Here is a 21,568-nt window from a genome sequence, read left to right as displayed (position 1 = left end):
GGAACAAGAGTTTAGAACTAAAGCTTTACAAAACAACCAAGCATATATGAAATATTTTCCAGGCCTCAAGATTTCTTCCTCTATTGTTTCTGGAAGTTTTGTGTTTATATTGTAGTGGGAGAGTCCGTGGGGTCTGGCAGATTTTAATGGCATCTCCTCCTACATATATTTTGGTCATACAAATGTTTTTTTTAGACTGAATTTTTCTGAATGAGGTTCTCTGTATGGGTTTTGGAAGAGTTCTGTCCAGATTTTACCATCTTGGATTGCTGAATGTTCTTTCTTTTTGTGGATTTAAATTAATTCCTGCTATAGCAGAAGGAACTGGAATCTACTATGGGCTGGTTTATGGTAGATCATCATTACTTTTTCCTGTTGGATGATTCCAACAAACCACAATCCAAATTTTAATTAAAAAAAAAAGTCAGTAAACTGTCTGGTAGTAAAGCTAATTTTCAAAATGTGACTCAAACAAAAATTAATGCAATAAGGTCTTCCTAAGTCTACAGCCAGCCTGATGTAATAGCTCTGAGGTGTAAACTACCCCTCCTAATCCCCATGGAATGTTAACTCTGATGCCTAATGACATTCAATGTCAACAGTTAACTTTTTCACTGCTGATCAAAGCAGATTTTAAAAAGGGGGACAGTCATATAAAGGTCTGCACAATCTACACACCCCTCGTCTCCCCTAGGTTGTTGTGGTCTAAGGAACTTTTCCTTTAGTTTATGGACGTTTGTACCATAGCCTTGCTCTTACCTTCTCTTTCTTGTGTTACAGCCTTTCCCGCTGGGTGACTGATTCTCTCTTGAGGATTCGGTGTGTTTTATTTGACATTATCGCGTGTGTTGGGGAATCTCAGTGTTGCCAACTTTCAGAGTTTTGACACAAGCCCTGTGATAGCGGCAAAGAATCCTGTGGCACCTTATAGACTAACCGATGTTTTGGAGCGTGAGCTTTCGTGGGTGAATACCCCCATGTACATGCATCTGAGGAAGTGGGCATTCACCCAGGAAAGCTCACGCTCCAAAACGTCTGTCAGTCTATAAGGGGCCACGGGACCCTTTGCTGCTTTTACAGATCCAGCCTAAGGCGGCTGCCCCGCTGCTCCTGGAGCCCTGTCATGTTGGCACGGCTCTCACAGCTCCAGCTCCTGGAGGCGCGGGGGCTGCCGGCGACTCCCCGCTCTCTTCAGGGCCTGCAGGCTCGGAACCCCAACACAAGCCCCGCCCCGCAATGGCCCCGTCCCGTTCCACGGTTCTGAAGCCAGGGCTGTGACTGGGGAACACTGGGGGAGGGGGCGGGGGCTCCCGGGCCGGTAACCCAGCACAGGGGGGCCAGCCCGCCCCGCTCCCGGCGTGCGGGACGGGTTTGGTACAGGGGCCGGGGGGGGGGGGGGGGGCGCGGCTGGGTCCCCATGGCAACCCCGCCCGGCCGCCTCTGCCCACAACCAAGATGGAGGCCCCGGCCTGCCTCCTGGGTCACGTGGCCCGCGCCGGAGAACGGCCCGGAGCTCGCGATAGCTCCGCGCTGGGGGCGGAGCCGGCCGGGGCGCCAGTAGAAGATGGCGGCCTGGGCGGGTAGCAACGGGGACGCCGCGGCCTTGCCGGTGGGGAAGGCGGCAGGTGGGTCCGGGGCTCCCGCTGGCGCGGCCCCGAGGGGGCGGGTGCTGGGGCCGGGGCCGGGGCCGGGGCCCTGTGGAGCCGCCCGAGCCCGGCACGCCTCGCGCGTGGCCCCGACGTGCCGCTTCCCCCGCGGGTCCGCGCTGAACGCCGCTCCCGCGCTCTCTGTCCCCTCTCGCAGGCGAGTGGCGCTCAGCGGGAGTCCGGAGAGCCCCGATCCCTAGCCGGGCCAGGCTCCTCGGGACGTCTCCGCTGCGCAGTCCGGCCCCCTGGCTCGGTAGCGGGGCAGGCTAAGGAAGCTTGGAGGCCATGTTTAAACTGGCGGTGGGTCGATGATCGGGAGGAGAGTTTGAATCGTCCCTGGTGTTACCAGGGTGATTTAATTACTGGTTTCCCAAAGTGAAATGTTCCTTGGATTTTTTTCTTTCATTTTTAGAATTCTTATATAGTCTGCAATGGAGTTTCTTGGGGTGTGAATTATCCGAGTTGCATTTCTGTGGCTGCACATCCCTTAACATTGAACTGTTCTTATTTGCTCATGTAGTAAAGGTGTAAAATATGTATTAGCCCCTGCTCACTCTACAGGTGAGGTCTGCTTTAGGACTGAGGACAGAGTGGGGTTCAAGGTCATCTCCACTTTTAGTTCTCTCTGACAAATGGATTAGGTATCTAAGTTACTTAGGGCTTGTCTACACTAGCACTTTACAGTGCTGCAACTTTCTCGCTCAGGGGGTGTGAAAAAACACCCGCTGAGTGCAGCAAGTTTCAGCGCTGTGAAGCACCAGTGTAGACAGCGCACCAGTACTGGTAGCTACGCCCCTCGTGGAGGTGGGGTATTTTACAGCAGTGGGAGAGCTCTTTCCCAGTGCTCTGCCATGACTACACAACAGCGCTTTAGCATTGTGGTGGTGGTATCTGAGTTTCTCCCAAGTGGGAAGGGAGGTTAAGAAGTTATTCAAGACTTATAGTGATTCTTTCCTCCTTGATTTGTATGCATCTGTGTTCTCTCACCCTGACTGGAAACCTAGGGGAGAGTTACTCTACATTTCCAGCACCAGAGCATGGGAGATGCAGATTTGGGTGCGCTGAGATTTATTATTTACTCATAGATTTAAAATAATAAAGATGCCTATCCAAGACTCTAGGCCCCCTAACTACATTATCGTGACAGATATTTGAAGATGGTGGTAGTGGCACAGTGTTAGTAAAAGACTCTGGACCTTGAAGTCATAGCTACCTTGTTTGAAAGTAAACTGCAACACGTTTCCATGTTTTGTTCTTCACAGTTGATCGTATGATCAGAGAGAACAGCCACATTTTCACAGACGCTCAGTGTAAAGTGTGCAGTGCAGTGCTCATCTCAGAGTCCCAGAAGCTAGCTCATTACCAGGTACTTCAGGCGCAAAGATGTTGCTGGATTTCTTATTTTGGATGTAATTGAATAGAATATTTGTTGCACATTAATCCAATTTTCTTCCTCGCTCCCTGCCAGAGCAAAAAACATGCAAACAAAGTGCGGCGGTACATGTCGATTCACGGCGAGGAGGAGCTCCGTCAGGGGAAGAAGATAAAGCTGGAAACCAAGCAGGTGATGTAGAAGACTACAGGGCCTCCCAGGTCAGAGCTCTAGAAGAGGACTAGCGTCCTGTAAGCGCTGAGGAGTGCTTCACTCATAGGGACTTAGCAGGCACAGTCCATGACAGGTGCAGTGGAATATGGAATAATACATCAGAGGGAGGATTGTTGGCGTTGGGTAATTTAGTGAGGACAGCTGAGCCCTCTAGTTGCTACACATTGCTGCAATGAGCACACCTCTTAGCCAGTGTGTGGAACACCTGCACCCTAAACAAATGTGTACCCCCCATGAGAGAAGTACTGCTGTGAAGCAACATTTGGAAGGACAGATGAGCATAAAAGGTGACTAAGAGCAGTCATGGATGTAATTACTGTGTAACTTTCAGTGAGCATGTCCTGTGAATTAATTATATTGCTGGACTTTACTTTTTTGGATGATCTCATGTTACTCAAAGTTCCCATTGCTGGTAGTTACGGTGCCTTTAAGGCAGTAAAGGTAACACATTTCCCACGATCTGTCTGCATGGTGATTATGCAGTTTGAGTAACAGATTCAAGTTTTATCACTGCTTCAGCTGTAATTCCTAATCACCTCCAATCCAGCCTCTTGCGTATGCCCCCATAGCATATACAGTGCAGGGATGAATATAAAAGGAGGATCTGTGTGTCTGGTGGTAGGTTCAGACATGAGTAAAATAGACACTGTTAACCTAGTCAAGTAGCTTTGAGTTAGAGATGACAGAGTTGGCTGCAATGCCTTGTATTGCTTGGTCCATACCTTGTAGAGAATAGACTGGGAACCTGCACCAATGCTGCCAACTACCTTGTCCTCAACTCCTCTGGGTCATAATAGCCTACCAAAATGTGCCACTACCCGATGAAAGTGAGACTAGTCAGAAATAAGAGCGCCGTTCTTCAAAGGAAGGCATGAAGCAGCGCCAAATTCCTTGGCCTTGACAGCTGAATATATCTGGTTACTTCAGATTCTCAAACATCAATTCCTTCTTGTGAACAGGAGAGCAGCAATGGAGAGGACAGGAACAAATGCTGCCCCATCTGTAACATGACCTTTTCCTCTCCCGTTGTGGCCATGTCTCACTACTTAGGCAAGACTCATGCCAAGAACCTGAAGCTGAAGCAGCAGTCCCCCAGAGTGGAAGGTATGGCTGTCTGCAGTATGTGTGTGTGTGTCCTGTTAGGAGCAGCGGAAGTAGGTGATCTTTCCACTCCCTTCACATCGTGATTCCTAGATTAGAGGGTGGCTGAGTACCTTGCTACAGCTCTGGACCCATTGGCATTGGGGTGCTAACGCTTTCCTAGTGATACGAGTGCTGTTAGAAATCAGAAGCATGTGGCAACTGGTGAAACACATGCCAACAACTCTGTTCCCCCCTTTGGTAGTCTGTTTTGTAGATTTGCATTCCCCTGAAGCTTGCTTTAAGAAAGGCGATTCTAATTTGGAGCAACTGGAGTGCCTAGTTCTCCATGTGCAATGCATGCAGAGAGAGTCAACTTCTGGGTCCCATCTGGCATTCTTACCCGTTGGAGCCTCTTTTGGGTCAGATTAGGAGACTTTATAAAGGGGTGTTCATGAGGAGACCAAGTCACTTTCTGCAGTTCACGGGGGGAGCGCGCTCAGATATTTTGAAGGTGACTGTCACTATGGCATAAGAGTACGTTGCATGTGTCTTCATCATACAGCAATGGAACTGTGTGCATTTGTCTATGAATGAATTGAATCGGGCTCAGTCCTGTTCCCATAAAGTTGGTGGCAAGGCTACTGTTGACAAATGGTGCAGGATCAGGTCCTCCACACACAGTTTAAATATCCTACCATTGAAAGGGAGTGACTCTGAAAGTACATTATGGGAGGGCTTGCTCTGTTCTGTATCTCCCCCTTTTTCCATTTGCTGGGAGTGACTGACATCCTTGTGGGTGGAGGTGATTTGTTTCCAGTTTCTTTAAAGATATCACTGTTGGCCTGCTGTGCTCCAAGATATGGCCAGGTGAATGTCAAGGAGGATCTGCAGTTCTGATTTAACTTGGGAACTCTGACTTGTCTTACCATTTGGTATTCGTTTATGGATACGAAAGGAAGAGATGGGTGCAGATCCAAATGAAAAGTCTCCAAGAAAACTTCTGTCAAAAGCCCTTCTCTGAAGAAACAAACTAAAAATTCCAAAGACTGACTCTGGCTGCTTAGTTTGTAGATCTCTGAGTATTGGTAATTGGTGGTCTGTTTCGTTTTACAGTAACGATGCCGCCACAGAAATGCCCGGCTAACTTTCCTCCCTCTGCTGTATCTTCCAACGAGGAGAACCAGAGCACTTCTGACCCAGACAAGTTCTGCAGCCTCTGCCATGCCACTTTCAACAATCCGCTCATGGCAAAACAGCATTATGTAGGCAAGAAACACAGAAAGCAAGAGACCAAACTCAAGCTGATGGCACACTATGGTCGTACTCCTGACGCGCCTGCATCCTCCTCCATGGGTGAGTCCTGGGCAGCCGAGTTTACTGATGTAGCTGAAGGATGGAGTGGGAGGGGCTCAAGGTGGCAGTGGGTGTGTGGAAGCTTTGGGACTGACAGCTCTTTGAAGAGAACAGAGTGAGACTTACAGCAAATTAGACACTTTTTTTTTTTAAGGTAGGATTGTTGGTGTTTCCATTATAAACCCCTGTTACTGCTTGAAGTATTACCTTAGCTGTTGGTAATTAGCTTGGGGTTGAATTGTGTTATGGCTGTTAACCGTCTAGATGTAAAGTTTCAAGATGTAAAGATTCCAAGGGATCTTGACAGCTAAGTGAACTGATCCCTCAGTGGAACTATTGGAGCATTGATTGCCATCTCTAAGGTACCTTTCAAGGTGCCCTGCCAGGGGAGAAAATACTGGGCTTGTACTAGTCTTGCTGCTCTATGATGCATACATAGGAACTGTGATGGGTTTTCCTGCCTGTTCCCAGTCCCATCTGATGAGGTAGTGTGCTTGCTTCATCCCAACATGCTCCGGAGGGAAAGCTGAGCTATTGAGAGGGACTTGTAGTCTGATTAAAATTATGTTCTTCTTTAACTGCTATTTATAAACAGTGTTGAGTATAGAGTCTCTGTGAAGATGGAGTGAAGCTGTTTAAAAGCTCACAATAAACTCCTCTGTGCCTCCCACTGCACCTCCTTACACCAGAGAAACCAGACTTTACATTCCTGATATCTTGAAAATAAAGAACAGCCAGAAGAAAATCTTTTTTTTTTTTTCTATAGACCTCGATTTCAGGCCCTCTTTCCCTAGCCTAAAGAGACGTACAAGAGCACAAGCCCAGATTTTAACCCTTTGCATGTCACCTTTCAGGCACTGCTGGCACTAACAAGTAATGGGTATCGCTGATTCTAAGCAGTCTGCCCTGCCCCTGGAGCAGTAAGATTGAAGATTCCAACGGCACATGATTTCCAGCATTAGACTAGAAATAGCCTGGCAATGGAGTGATCTGATGGTCTAAAAATCTGCTCCTTCCCTAATAGTAGAGCCCTGGTTTAGTGTCATTCTTCTGTTGTGGCTCAAATAAAGACAATGTGAAGTCACTTAAATTCTGACCCTGTAAAGTGCAGGTGGATGCTGTGACCTCTGGGATCTTTGAAGTAGAGAGACTGTGCTGTTGTCTTCCATGGGATGTTTGAGGCACCTGTAATGTCTGTCACATCTCATGTTACATTTAACCTATCACAAACAAGGTTTCAGACTGGGGGCTGCAATCAAGAGCCACTCTGATAATGCAGCACAAAGAGCATTGGTCTGAGCTACTTTCTTGTCTATTTTTGTGCAACTCCTTCAGCTGTCAGATCTTGTACAGTGGCTGTCTAGCTCTTTCAGATGTCATACACCCATGCTCCCATCCATGAAATCTGGGCTCCAAGTCAAATCTGTACTTTCATGGAGGCTTTGGCATCTTCCCTCGCATGGTCCTTCTGGTTATCTCCCTGGACTGTCTATCTTGGGGCTGCATCTGTGTAGCCAGCAGGCACATCTAAAATCTTCACTTTTATATAAGTAACTTTAGGTACCTCACAATTTTAAAATCTCCCTTTAAACACAAGCAGCCTAGGGTGGCGGAGATGCAGTTTAAATCGCTTTAACTTGAGTATCTTCCCATAAGGAAGTGTGGTGGAGTGACATTCTCTGGCCTGGGTTGTGCAGAAGTGCAGACTAGGTGATCGTAATGGTCCCTTCTGGCTCTTAAAATCTGACTCCAGATCACTGTTCTCGAAGCTAAATGACCTCTCAGTCCAAAATCTTGACAGTACATAAGCATCGTAAGGAGTGTTTGCTGCATTGCCCTTCTCACTGTTAGTCATTGTACTGCTATTTTTCCCCCTTAGTTATGTTGTCTGAGGTATGTGTTCTTGGCCTCTTAATTGTTTCCTAAGATACCTGTTTTTATTATTTTTGTGCATGGCACTTTTAGCAAACAGACTGAGGCCCTGCCCCAAGGAGCTTGCAGCCTGAGGGGCTGAGCTGGGAATATACACAGCAATTCTCATCTTGAAGAAAATTCTGTGCGGTTGTCCCCTGAACTAACCTCCTACACTGTGCCATGTTTTCCACTTCTGATCCTACACCCTTGTGCTCAGCATCTCTGACCTCCAGTAAAAGTTCCAGAAATCTCACTCCAGCTGGAGTTTGGCATCTTACCCAAGAGTACTGATGTATGTGGGACAGCTACCAACAGGAAAGAGTTACGTTTGAATGATGCACAAACTGCAGATCAAATGCTTCAGGGCAGAGCTTCATGTGTGACTGAGGGATGGCGTACAACGTGTCATGCTATATCTTAACATTTGATGTTGTGTATGTAATCTTGTGTGGTGCTGTTTCCCTTGTGCTTCAAGTTGAAAAATTACAAAGTTCACTCTCTGAAACTGAGATGTACAGATGGAGAGAAGTGGAGTTGCAGAGACATTGCTGTCAGATTTTGGACTGAAAACTCTCAAACCCTACCCCAGGCCATTAAAAGAGCGTGAACTATCTCAAACATTAGGGTGGATTTTGTAATGAAGGAACCTGCACTCTGATTGGAGACGATGTTTTTGGCTTGGCATGCTGTTCCCAAATGGTTGTGGCCTCTGTTAAGGCTCCACTGGAGCGGGGCAGATAGCAAGCTCTCTATCTCTTCAGCCAATCAGAATGCTGGATTTTACATGCTATTTATTTCTGTTTAGCAACTGTTTCACTGGTGTGTCCAATTGATTGATCTTGCTTATTTCTACCTCAGGCACCAAGTGATTGGATAGCTGTTTGTTAACATTGATGTCTGTTTCAGCTGGGAAGGGGTACCCCTGCAACACATGTAATATAGTACTGAATTCCATAGAGCAGTACCAAGCTCACATCAGCGGCTTCAAACACAAGAATCAGTAAGTGATCTTTGGTTTAAATGCATTTACAATGGCAGTAGTTACATTGTATAGTTAAATTTCATGCCATTGAATTGGAAGCACTCTTCAGGGTGCCTCGCAACCTACACGAAGCATTTTGTGCAAATTTGTGCGCCTCCTTTTAAGACGAAGATCCACTAGTGTCTGTTTGCACAGATATGGGTGGGTGGTGGGGGGATCTCTTTTATGGGACTAGCTTCTGTTAGTCAGAGAGGCTTTTGAGCCATCCAGAGCTCTTCTTCATGTCTGGAAAAGGTGCTCCCAGGGTCACTGCTAAATGCAGGGTGGAACAGATTGTTTAGCATCAATAGCTAACACCTGGTGTATGGGACCATTCAAGGTAGAGTGGTGTGGCTTGAAGGCATGTGTCTGTCTCTCTCTGTCCAACAGCAGTTAATCCAATAAAAGATTACCTCCCCCATCTTGGGTATGTCTACACTACAGGATTATTCCGATTTTACAGAAACCTGTTTTTTAAAACAGATTGTATAAAGTCGAGTGCACGCGGCCACACTAAGCACATTAATTCGGCAGTGTGCGTCCATGTACCAAGGCTAGCATCGATTTCCAGAGCGTTGCACTGTGGGTAGCTATCCCATAGTTCCTGCAGTCCCCCCCGCCTATTGGCATTCTGGGTTGAGATCACAATGCACAATGTGGCAAAAACAGTGTCGCGGGTGATTCTGGTAAATGTCGTCACTCAATCCTTCCTCCGTGAAAGCAACGGCAGACAATTATTTCGCGCCCTTTTTCCCTGGATTGCCCTGGCAGATGCCATAACATGGTAACCATGGAGCCCGTTTAGCCTTTTTTCACTGTCACCGTATGTTTACTGGATGCTGCTGACAGACGCGGTACTGCAGTGCTACACAGCAGCACTCACTTGCCTTTGCAAGGTAGCAGAGACGGTTACCAGCCCTATTGCACCGTCTGCTGCTTTGGAAATTGGCGATGACGGTTACCAGTCATATTGTACCGTCTGCTGCTGTTGTGGGTGCTCCTGGCTGGCCTCGCTGAGGTCGGCCGGGGGCGCATGGACAAAAATAGGAATGACTCCCCAGGTCATTCTCTTCTTCTTGTTTTGTCTAAAAATAGTCAGTCTTGCCTAGAATATGGGGCAAGTCTGCTAGAGAACCAGAGAGCACAGCCACTCTGTGTCAGAGCCCCAGACATCCCACAGAAATGATGAGCTGCATGCCATTCTAGGGGGTGCCCCTGCAACAACCCCACCCGTCACTTCACTCCTCCCACACCCCTCCTGAGCTACCGTGGCAGTTATCCCCCCATTTGTGTGATGAAGTAATAAAGAGTGCAGGAACGAGAAACACTGACTTTTTAGTGAGATAAAATGAGGGGGAGGCAGCCTCCAGTTGCTATGATATTCCAGGCAGGACATCTCCATTACTCATTAAAGGGTAGTGGGGAAGAGGAGCACAGCCTCCTGCTGCGATGATGAGGATGGTTACCAGCCCTATTGCACCATCTGCCAGGACTGAATCTCCAGGACACAAAGCTTAAAGAAGGGAATGACCGGGAGTCATTCCCATTTTTGCCCAGGCCCCCCCAGCCGACCTCACCGAGGCCAGGCAGGAGCACTCGCAGGATGGTGACGAGGACGGCTATCAGTCATATTGTACCGTCTGCCACCAGGGAGGGGAGGGGAGAGGATGCTGCTGTTTAGCGCTGCAGCACCCCGTCTACCAGTAGACGTACGGTGACATTGAAAAGAGGTGAGAAACGATTTTTTTCCCTGGTGTAGGAGTGGGGGTAAATTGACGACATATTCCCTGAACCACTGGTAACAATGTTTTTGACCCTTCAGGCATTGGGAGCTCAGCCAAGAATGCAAATGCTTTTCGGAGACTGCAGGAACTGTGGGATAGCTCAAGTCCTCAGTCCCCCCCTCCCTCCATTGGCATCCATTTGATTCTTTGGCTTTCCGTTATGCTTGTCACGCAGCACTCTGAGTCCCTGCTGTGGCCTCTGTCTATCGAAGCCTGGAGAATTTTTTCAAATGCTTTGGCATTTCGTCTTCTGGAACGGAGCTCTGATAGAACAGATTTGTCTCCCCATACAGCGATCAGATCCAGTATCTCCCGTATGGCCCATCTTGGAGCTCTTTTTGGATTTGGGACTGCATGGCCACCTGTGCTGATCAGAGCTCCACGCTGGGCAAAAAGGAAATGAAATTCAAAAGTTTGCAGGGCTTTTCCTGTCTACCTGGCCAGTGCATCTGAGTTCAGATGGCTTTCCAGGGCGGTCACAGTGGTGCACTGTGGGATACCGCCCGGAGGCCAATACCATCGAATTGCAGCCACACTAACCCTAATCCTACATGGCAATACCGATTTCAGCGCTACTCCCCTCGTCGGTTTAAAGAGCCCCTTATATCGATATAAAGGGCTTCGTTGTGTGGACAGGTGCAGGGTTACTTCGTTTTAACGCTGCTAAATTCGGTTTAAACGTGTGGTGTAGACCAGGCTCTTGTGTGTGTCATCCTGGGACTGACACAACTATGACTACACTGCAGTTTACACTCTGGTCAGTTTTGCTTAGAGAGCTCCCTCTGCAGGCCAATCCATGGTGCCGCATTAGCATATGAGTAGGGCCCAACCAAATTCATGGCCCTGAAAAATTTGTCAGACCATGAAATCTGGTCTTTTGTGTGCTTTTACCCTATACTCTACCAATGTCATGAGGGAGACCAGCATTTCTCAAATTGGGAGTCCTGACTCAAAAAGGAGTTGCAGGGGGGTCACAAGGTTATTCTAGGGGGGATTGTGGTATTGCCATTCTTACGTCTGTGCTGCCTTGAGAGTGGCGGCTCTTGGACAGGTGCCCAGCTGTGAAGGCAGCGCCCTGCTAACAGCAGCACAGAAGTAAGAGTGGCAATATCACACCACGCCGCCCTCTGCACTGCTGCCTTCACAGCTGGGCAGTTGGAGTGTGGCAGCTGGCGACTGAGAACCCAGCGCTGCAGGCAGCAGCGCGGAAGTGAGGGTACCAGTACTGTAGCGTGACGTCCTTACTTCTGTGCTGTTGCTGGCGGGGCCCTGCCTTCAGAGCTGGGCTCCTGGCCAGCAGCCGCTGCTCTCCAGCTGCCCAGCTTTGAAGGCGGCGCTGCCACCTGCAGTAGTACAGAAGTAAGGGTATCCGTGTGGCCACAATTCCCCCCCCTCCCCAATAACCTGCCACTCTCCTTCCTCTCTTCTCCCCACCCCCACTCCTTTTTCAGTCAGGACCCCTACAATTACAGCACCATGAAATTTCAAATTTAAATAGCTGAAATCATGAAATTTACTATGTTTAAAATCCTATGACTCTGAAATTGACCAAAATGGACTATGAATTTGGTAGGTCGCTACATATGAGAGCTGTTTGCCAGTTGTGAACCAAAAACACGAAGCAACTGATCAGCGGGTTGGCTGCACAGATGCTCCCCGAGTTATGCAAACCTGGCTTACGCAAATCTGGACTTACAGAGAAAGTTCCATACTTTTTATTTGTTTTTTCCTTCTGTTGAGCAACATTTCTGGAGCAATAAAGCCACCTAGCTGGAGAGTTGTTCGCAGCTCCAGCTTTTTCTGCTGCCCTGTCTGGAGTTGGCACATTCAATCATAGACAGTAGCACTAAGTGTACTGTAACCGGGCACATCAGATTACCTGCTCTGTGTAGTGTATTACTGACCTGAGAACTGCTTCCATGAGCACAGGCTGCTAGGCAAACATTCAATATGTTATACCACAAACATTTGTACTAGACTCTTCCACAGTTGAGAGCCCTGATTCTGAGCTTTAAATTAGAGGGTGCTCGTAACGAAGCCAAACTGGTAGGGTGAAGTGTTCCTTAGAAAGGGAGGGGAGCTCAGTAGTAGGAAATCTCCATGGTGGAAACCTGCCGTCCAACCAAGTGTCCCAGAGATGCTAAGAAAGATCTGGGAATGGGGACAGGCAGAATGAAGGTGCTTCACCCCCCTTCTGTACCATAGGGAATAGCAGCCCCTCCATGGATTTTGTTACGGGGGGAATACTCCAGCACAGGCAGACTCCTCTGACAGGTTTGACAGTGTTCCAAGGCAGGATGCTGCACTGAGGAGGTGCCCAACCTTTGCAGTGCAAGGTGCTGAGGGCTTCACCTGCCCTGCATTTTGGCCTTAGTTCTGACCTTGTTTGCATTTGTACAAGCTCAGGACACTTTGGGGAGGCAGGAGGCTGTTGGTGTCCCTCTCCAGTTGGAATGTGGGTGCTTGTGGTCTCGCACACATCCTTCACAAGTGCTTGTGTTCCATGTGTACTTGGTGAGCTGGAGCTGGCTGCTCGCACTGGGGTACTGCACCTCCAGGCAGAGGTGTGGGGTGTGCACTGGAAATGAGCTCCACAGCCTCTGCTGCTGAAATAGGACTAACACGTGCTGGCCTTTTTAAGCCAGGGCTGCTTTTAGTGACTTCTTAAATGTTGGTAGCCATTTTGTAGAGCCCTCAAATCTACGACGTTCTTCACAGAAAACAAAGTGGGACCCACTGCAGCTCCTTGCACTGCACACAGCCCTTTCTATAGCTTAGAACACCCACAGAGACACTTGTCTGCCACAACACAGGGCTCTTCAATGCTAGCCCAAAGAACAGTGTAACGAAATGTGTTCCGAAAAACTCTGCTCTTTCCCTAGTGACACAGAGCAATAACTATCCCCGTTACAGAAAAAAAAATCCTTACAACAGCATAGTTAAGCAGGAAGCTGCTTTTAGCTCCCGGGAGCACAGAGTCTGGTGTTGCCGGTCTTTGCGGCCATTGGACCTGATTTGTTTTAAGCGGCTATTGGTCTAAGCCCTAGTCTGCTGGCTGCCAGCTCCAAGTTGGATTCTACAACCTAACTGGGAAGAAAACAAGGAAACTTGGTTTATAATGGAAACACTTGACAGACATTGCAATGGCGCTGTGAACACACAGTTCTAACAAGTACTGGGTGCTGACATTTGTGCTTAGTGCTGTAAATAGGTCACTTGAAAGCACATTGCCTCCTCGAGGTCAGTGTGCTGCCCAGCTGCCTAGGGGCATGGCTAATGACAGCAATGCTTGTTTTGCAGTGATAGCTGATAGACTCCAGAGTGGTTCTGACTATCTCTACTCTCCCTTTCTTCCTCTCCATTCACTGTGCAGGATGCCAGGAGCAGTGCCCAGCGTAGGACGGTTCCCAAGGCAGCAGTATGTTCGGGAAGAGTCAACGGCCCCTGGGGGCTACAGTTACTTCAGCCAGGACTTCTAGAGCAATCTGCAGCCCTGTTCTTGGAGCTGTCAGGGGCCCAAGAACGAGCATTCTTTGCCAGCCCACAGTGGCTTCATTATCCCTCTGGATAAGCAAAGCCATTCCCTCCCATGTGCGCCTGTTGATCAGCCCCAAGGCTGGACATCTCTTTGACGAAGGATCCAGCAGAAGCAGACGTTGGACAGCAGGACCTTGCTCCCCAAGAGCGGTTCTCATTGTGCAGTCTCTTCCTGTGTGGCTGGTGGAGCGAGGATGTGTCTGGTACAGGCAGGGTCCAACAGCTGCAAATAGCCTGTCTCAAGGACACCTCCTCCCTCACCTAGAACAAACAGCATGGAATTCCTGCATCTGATGAGCCAACATCCTGTGCCAGGGGGTATCTGTCACCGAAGGAAGGCTCCTGGCTCTCACAGGGCAATGGCTAGGAGGTGAGGTGTGGACTGGACGCTTCGCTACACTGACAGATTAGCCTTGCCCAGGCTTAGACTGGGAAATCCTAGAGCTAGGTTTCTTCCTGCCCCTGCCCCCAGTTGTGATTGTGCACAAAGTTTCTTGGTCCACTGACTGCCATTAGGGCATGTCTGTAACTCTGCAGATGTTGGTTCTGGAGTGTCCAATTTAGTGGTCTATTTACATAGTTACTGTGTATGGCATACAAAACCTGCTGCTAAAACAGGGAGCTGACAGCCCCTCAGAGAAGCAGAGAGTACAAGCTGATGGGTCTCCAGAGAACTCTCTGGACCCCATTGGCCTCCACTCCTGGCACTTTTCACTTGAAAGGAAGGACACTTTCAAACCCTCCTTGCAAAGGTTTCTTTTGTCAAACATTCATGTCAGTCTGACAGAGGAAATGGATGAATCAGGTGATCTTCCATCAAAACCTAAAGATGGTAGCAAATCTTGATGTGCTGCTAGCAAGGCTGAGCTCCTTGGGAGAATGCTCCCAAACTCGGTAGAGGAGACCCCTGAAGGAAGGGCTAAGGTGGCTTTGAATCTCAGATCACATTTGTGTGGTATTTTTTTTCCTTCAGCTGAGGTATTTTCCTTTTAGTCTTTGCTAAGCTTCTGCACAAAGCTGCACACTCCCAACTGGGCTGTCCACGCGTTCTGTCCGACACCCCTTCCCTATTCCAGGCCTTGGCAAGCCCCCATCTGGCTGTCTTTCCTCATCTCATCTCTCATGTGGCTTGTCTTGGCTCTGGGGCTTCCCACATCTTGTGCAGGTCTATCGGCTGCTGACGTCCAGCCCTCTACAGGAGGGAGACATGCCCACCCTCTGCGACGCATTTGGACAGTGACTTCCTGGGGCCGATGGGCGGGAGTGTTACAGCTGTGGATGCTGTGTGGATGCCAAGGCTGGGGGGAGGGGGGTTGGACTAGAGGCTTTACTGCTTTGTGGAGGCTCCTTCTCAGGTGGCTGGGATTACAAATCCAGGCCAGGACTTTCTCCCTGAGTCCTGTGTGAAGCAGCTCACGTTGGCATAAGGCTGGGAGCTGACCTGGGCTCCAAGGCGTATCCAAGGTGACAAGCACCGGGGAAGTGAACACAAAGCAAGGGGACCAGCTGAATGCTAATCTCTGAGCTAGCACCCTTCCAGCCCCCAGTCCAGGCTGCAGCTCTCCTCCGCAGCCTAACCTGCATCTCGCACTAGAACAGGCTGCAGCTGCTCTGCCTAGTGCTGTCCAGTCCTGCCGTACTGCGGCGCCTGTAGGCTGGCTTAGTGTCCTGCTGAAAAGCCCGTCCAAACGTCAGACTGTCTAATGAGCAGTAAACTAACAAACCGAGGGAAACGCCCTGTGCATTATGCACACCCCCATCCTCTGCTGCTCTTACTAGCTCTAGTCTCATTGTGCCAGTCTCGAGTTCCTAGTGGCAGGCAGGCAGGCACTGTGCGTTAACACCAGGAGCCGTGTGGGCTCTGCTCCCGCGCAGTCTGGGGTACAACTCACTTTGTGCGTGTACTGTCAGTGCTGCCTCGTCTGATACCCAGTGTCTAGGGAGCTGCTGTTTCCCCAGGATGAGCTCTGAATAGAGTTGTACTGTTTGTGTAGTGTGTGTGTGTGTGTGTATTTGCTGTTGCAGTTCATGTTCATACTCGTGGCAGAAAAGCAGGCTGGGGTCAGCTTGCCACCTCGGGCTGCTGCAGCCCAGGGCATATTGGGGCTGGAACCCATCACTGATGGGTTTTCTTACACTCTGCTGTGGGTGGGGACTGTAGCTGGTTACCAGTCAGGGCAACCACTGGGTGAGTTAAGGGAGAGTCCAAATCTGGAAGCTGCTTCCCCTTTCACTGTTGCAAAAGTTGTGCCAAATGTGTTTTCCAGCTGGGTTGTTCAGGGCAGTTGTGAGAGACTGCGTCCTGTTCTTCACAGGCTTGAGACAGTGAGCAGTGGAACAGACGGCAGAGCCGTGCTGGCGTTCGGCATGTGTACAGCCCACTCATAATGAGACAATGTTTTCATGCATTGAGACCAGACTTAGCCTCGTCCAGGGTCTCCTCATTCCTGCCCGGCTGTGCCCAGGACTCTGCACCATATGCCCAGGTGTAGAGCTTGCCAGCTGCCCCATGGGGTGACAGCATTCCCCTGCACGGTGCTGCCATGCTGAGAGATGCACTCAGCATACACCCAGCGGTGTGAGGCAGCTAGTTTATCCATGACTGATAGGTCAGGCAGGTATCTTGAGGTACTGGACTCTGGCTTTCCTTGAATCGGCCTTGATTCTTCAGGGCTTGGCTCTGTGCTGAGGCCTTGTCCTGTGTGCAAGGTGACAGCACAGCACACAAGGGGCATGTGCAATATGAGACAGCAGAGGGGGAATGTGGTTCCTTGCTTTGCTCGGAGTGTAGAATCTGGATTATCCTGCCCTGATTTGCATTTTATTTGTGGTAGCTAAGAGGCTATGTCTTAATAAGAGAGTGTTTCACAGCTTGAAGGACAGGCAAATACCAGTACTGGGATACCTATACCTTGATCCTCACAGTGGCTCAGCTGGGGGAAGGGACGGGCTGACTTCCCTGCATTTCCATTTGCTTCATGCCCATTTGAAAAAACCATCCACCCCCTTGGGTATCCTGAGGGAAAATGTGCAGCTCCCCCAGGCTCAATATCCTGAGAACTTGCTTCCCCAGTGGATGGTTATGGCTGGCAGCTGCCTCAAGCCAGGCTCCAGTAGGGCCTCCTCCCGGCCCAGTGCAGAGCTGGGAAGGGGTGTCATGTAACCTGTGTGTTTCCCTAGCTGCCTCCCTTGGAGGGGGGCATGGGAGCATTTTTACAGCACTCTGGCCACTTTGCTTCTCCTGGGCAGGCACCTAGGGCTCCCTATACTGCCAGTGGGTGGGAAGCCTGCTCCATGGGGAAACGCCGCTCTCCACCAGGGCCAGGAGGCTGGCGTACTATCACCCCTGTGATTAGCTTATCAACAGCCTGACCTCAGAGCCAATCCTTGCAATGAGCTGCTGCCAGCTGGGTTTCCAGGGGCCCTTACTACAGCCAGCTGAGGGCCCTGGGCTTGCTCTGTGGGGCTCGAGCTGAAAGTGCTGGCCAGGGAGCAATCTGCTGTAACTAAGCCAGCCAAGTGCCTGCAGCCGCCAGGGAGTGGAAAGCCTGCCTGAGGAGATGCTCTTGGCACTGTTCAGATGTAGGGCACAAACCCGAAATTGGCTGTGAGTTCCCTGCTGAGACTTCGCCAGCCAGCCAGCCCTCCACTGTAAACTGTGGCCCTTCCCCAGCCTGGCCATTGAGTCAGACCCCTGGGTGCACTGCTCTGTATGCCAAGAATCTCAGCAATGCTCAGGCTGCTCCCACCCCCTGAGGGCCAGTCGCTTACCTCAGGGCTATTGCCCCCTAGATCTCACATTAAGGACAAGGCCTGTAGCCAAGCCTGTAATTATTTACACATTTATTGTACAGGGAAAAGACAGGAGTTATTTGTCATGGAGTCACCAGGCGATGCTCTGGACCTGCTCCCAACAAAGCCAGGCAGGACTCTGGGGAGTCTCCTCTCCCTTGGAGCAGACTGTCTGCAGGGCAAGAAGCTCACACGGCTTCACCTCCTGGGAGCATTCAGCATCCTCTGCCCCTCTGTGAGCTTCTCACAGCGAGTCCACCCCAGCGGGGTCCTGGGGAAGCCAGAGGGTCCTGCACCCCCACTTTGCAGTCAGACGTGACTCTCAGCCAGCCAGTAACACAGAGGTTTATTTAGACGACATGAACGCAGTCCAAACCTGATCTTGCCGGTACAGAGAACAGGCCCCCTAAGTTAGGTCCCTCTGGGCCCTAGGGAGGCCAGAGCCCTGTTGAGAGGCCTGAGCCCCATCAGGCCCCTCTGCATTTCCCAGCCAGCTCTAAGCTGAAAAACTCCCCCAGCCTGGGTTCTCACATTACACACTCAGGTCTCCTCCCTCAAGGCCAGTCTCCCATCCCCCAGTGCAGACTGTCCTCCCAGGCCAACACTCCCCATTCAGCATTCACAGACCACAATGAGAACAGCCCCAGTTCATCACATTTACAAGACTGAAACAGGTGAACTCTGACCAGGGAGCTCCCTGGTGAAGCTTCAGCAGGGATCAGGCTCTGTCCAGCAGCAGGGCTCTGGTCAGTGCCTAGTACTCCTTGTCCCTGGCATCCCAGTTGCAATCAGCCCCATTTCCTCAGGCCGTTCCCCCTCCTGCTGTGACCTGCACACCCAGCTGATGGGAGAAATTCACTTGCAAGACTGGCGGGGGGGGGGGGGGGAGCAGAGGGATGTAACATACAGTGGAGAAAAATAACCCCAACTCTATATACAATATTATGGGGGCTAATTTAGCTACAACAAATTGTCATGGAGTGTGGGGGGGACACAAGGCCCTGCACCCCCGGCTTCCTGCACTTCACCAGGACTCTCAGCCAGCCAGTAACACAGAAGGTTTATTAGACGACAGGAACACAGTCCAAGACAGGTCTTGCCAGTACAGACAACAGGACCCCCTCAGTCAAGTCCATCTTGGGGGGGGCCCCAGGGAGGCCACAGCCCTGTTGGGAAACCCAAGCCCCATCGGGGCTCCCCTCCATTTCCCAGCCAGCTCCAAACTGAAGTTCCCCCCTCCAGCCTTCTCCTTTCTGGCCTTTCCTCTGCTCCTCCCCCAGCCTTTGTGTCCTTTGTCCAGTTTCCAGGACAGAGGTGTCACCTGGCCTCCAACCCCCATCCTGGGGTCAGAGGTGACATGCTCAGGTATCCTCCCTTCTCCAGTGCAGACCATCCCAACTCCCCTGCAACCTTCCCAGGTCAATACTCCCCACTCAGCATCAAGATCATTCCCACTTCATCACACTAATTGGAAAAGATCTTGGAGTCATCTTGGCTAGTTCTCTGAAGACGTCCACGCAGTGTGCAGAGGCAGTCAAAAAAGCAAACAGGATGTTAGGAATCATTAAAAAGGGGTAGAGAATGAGATGGAGACTATCTTAATGCCTCTATATAAAACCATGTAGGGTGACCAGACAGCAAATGTGAAAAATCAGGACGGGGGAGTGGGGGTAATAGGTGTCTATAAAAGAAAAAGACTCAAAAATGAGGACTGTCCCTATAAAACCAGGACATCTGGTCACCCTAAAATCTCAGTACACCCACACCTGGAATACTGGGTACAGATGTGGTCTCATTTCAAAAAAGATATTCTAGCACTAGAAAAGGTTCAGAGAGGGGCAACTAAAATGATTAGGGGTTTCGAGAGGGTCCCATATGAGGAGAGATTAAAGAGGCTAGGACTTTTCAGCTTGGAAAAGAGGAGACTAGAGGGATATGATAGAGGTCTATAAAATCATGAGTGATGTGGAGAAATTGGATAAGGAAAAGTTATGTACTTGTTCTCATAATACAAGAACTAGGGGCCACCAAATTAAATGAATGGGCAGCAGGTTTAAAACAAATAAAAGGAAGTTCTTCACACCGTGCACACTCAATTTGTGGAACTCCTTACCTGAGGAGGTTGTGAAGGCTAGGATTATAACGGTTTAAAAGAGAACTGGATAAATTCATGGAGGTTAAGTCCATCAATGGCTATTAGCCAGGATGGGTAAGGAATGGTGTCCCTAGCCTCTGTTTGTCAGAGGATGGAGATGGATGGCAGGGGAGAGATCACTTGATCATTACCTGTTAGGTTCACTCCCTCTGGGGTACCTGGCACTGGCCACTGTCGGCAGACAGGATACTGGGCTGGATGGACCTTTGGTCTGACCCAGTACGGCTGTTTGCGGGGTGGGGAGAGAGACAACCAGGTCTTGTTCTCTTTAACGTTCCACTCTTGTCCCTCTGGTGTCGCTGGTCCTTCCCTGTGGGGTGGACCTGGCACCTGTGGGGAACCAGCCCTTCATGCCCCTCCTAGCTGGTGATTTCCACTGTGCCAACGCTCCACTATCACCTTGGCCTGCGAGCTGCAGCTGTTACAAGTGAGATTAACGCAGGCTGCAATGCACACACCTAAGTTGAAACACTAACCCCCTTCTGCTCATTGTGATATGTGTCTGAACAGCCAGGTGAGCCAGGCTGCTCTGGCTGGGCATGTCCGTGTCCAGGGGAGACGGGGACCTTGACAAGAGCTGGCGGCAGGTCTCCCAGCATCACCCTCTGCAACTGTCCACGTTTCAACTTGCTTCCACGCCAGGAGCATCAGTCCTGGAGTCCAGGGCCTGCTCTTGGGAACACCCTGCCCTGTCTCTTGGGAACTTCCAAGCCGTGGCCCTAGGCTGATGGGGCGTTGGGTCAAGTAGTGGGAGGGGGCTTAGCAGCCATGGCATACCAGCTAACTGGACTCGCTCTCTTCCCTTGCCAAAGCCAGGCAGCCACATTTGCCTCTGCTCTGTGTGATCCTGGCCCATGCGCTGTTCCTTGCCCGTCCCAGTCCTGCAGGGCCAGTGCCATGCGGCCGGGGAAGGGGGTGGATTGGGCGGGCCCCAGCCTGGCAGGATGCTGGTGCATCTCCTGGATGTTCGATTCTCCTGCTGAGTGCTCTCCAAACACTGTGTTATTAATTTTTGCAAAAGATATTTGTAACTTTTAACTTACTTTTTAAAATCACTTACTCCTACATTTAGTTCTTTAAGATAGTGCAATTTGTCTGTAACAACTCAGCCACCAAGTACAATTATTGCCACACAGCTGCCTTAACCTGTGCTGTCTTTACCTTGAGACTGTTGAAAAGGCAGTAAAACATTTGTCTCCATGGTTGCGCATGGATCTTTTACTTCAAAAATTCCAGTGTAATACAGCAGACCATCATCCTTTGCCCCAAACAAAACAAATAACAAACAAACCCCCAAAACATTTCACGTAAGTATTCAAAGTACCTTCCATTAAAACTTCAGAAAAACAAAGGTGTGGAAAAGGCAGGGGGAGAGGAGGGGAAGAGGTGGAAAGAAACCAATTAAGCCTGTTAGGTCAGTTTAAAGTATAGGCTACCAGCAGCAAATTAAGTAAACTCAGGAAAAGAAGGAGGAAAGGAAGAAAAGGATATAGTTAGCTCTGAACCAAGAGTAGGCTCCCCGGGTTGAAACAGCTGGGAACCCTTCCCCCGGGTTCTCATCCTGGCTCTGGGAGAAGAGTGGAAGTTGTTACCTGCTTCTGCAAACCCCACCATTTTTTACTTTGAAACCTTTTTTTTCTTCCCTCCACTCCCCCAGGACCAAGTCCCAGCTCCTGT

General features: G+C 49.9%; 1 protein-coding gene across 5 annotated transcripts; it reads left to right on the top strand.

Annotated features, from left to right (window-relative positions):
- The first annotated feature begins 1,548 nt into the window (after positions 1–1,548).
- On the top strand, positions 1,549–18,107 carry ZNF346 (zinc finger protein 346). Of its 5 annotated transcripts, XR_007775414.1 has the most exons (8): positions 1,549–1,625; positions 2,909–3,012; positions 3,115–3,210; positions 4,212–4,356; positions 5,449–5,688; positions 8,509–8,602; positions 13,781–14,314; positions 16,212–16,283. XR_007775414.1 is itself a non-coding variant. In XM_050961783.1 (7 exons), the coding sequence occupies exons 1-7, from the start codon at positions 1,565–1,567 to the stop codon at positions 13,884–13,886; spliced, it is 846 nt and encodes a 281-aa protein (XP_050817740.1). In that variant the 5' UTR covers positions 1,549–1,564; the 3' UTR covers positions 13,887–14,884. The 5 variants fall into 5 exon arrangements, 4 of the variants coding, with proteins under 4 accessions (XP_050817740.1, XP_050817739.1, XP_050817741.1 ...); XM_050961783.1 differs by lacking the exon at positions 16,212–16,283 and having other exon boundaries at positions 13,781–14,884; XM_050961782.1 differs by lacking the exons at positions 8,509–8,602; positions 13,781–14,314; positions 16,212–16,283 and adding an exon at positions 17,799–18,107.
- Positions 18,108–21,568: the final 3,461 nt, after the last annotated feature.

This window comes from Gopherus flavomarginatus, chromosome 7 (assembly GCF_025201925.1).
Source record: "Gopherus flavomarginatus isolate rGopFla2 chromosome 7, rGopFla2.mat.asm, whole genome shotgun sequence".
Taxonomy (NCBI): domain Eukaryota; kingdom Metazoa; phylum Chordata; order Testudines; family Testudinidae; genus Gopherus; species Gopherus flavomarginatus.
This window is presented reverse-complemented; position numbering and strand designations above follow the sequence as displayed.

What these genes read in the sequence shown, in the direction of transcription:
- ZNF346 (XM_050961782.1), top strand. Translation starts at nt 1,565, where the DNA reads ATGGCGGCCTGGGCGGGTAGCAACGGGGACGCCGCGGCCTTGCCGGTG. An exon ending in AGAAGCTAGCTCATTACCAG is followed by an intron (nt 3,013 to 3,114) that starts GTACTTCAGGCG and finishes GCTCCCTGCCAG; the next exon opens with AGCAAAAAACATGCAAACAA. An exon ending in GCCTGCATCCTCCTCCATGG is followed by an intron (nt 5,689 to 17,798) that starts GTGAGTCCTGGG and finishes TTTATTGTACAG; the next exon opens with GGAAAAGACAGGAGTTATTT.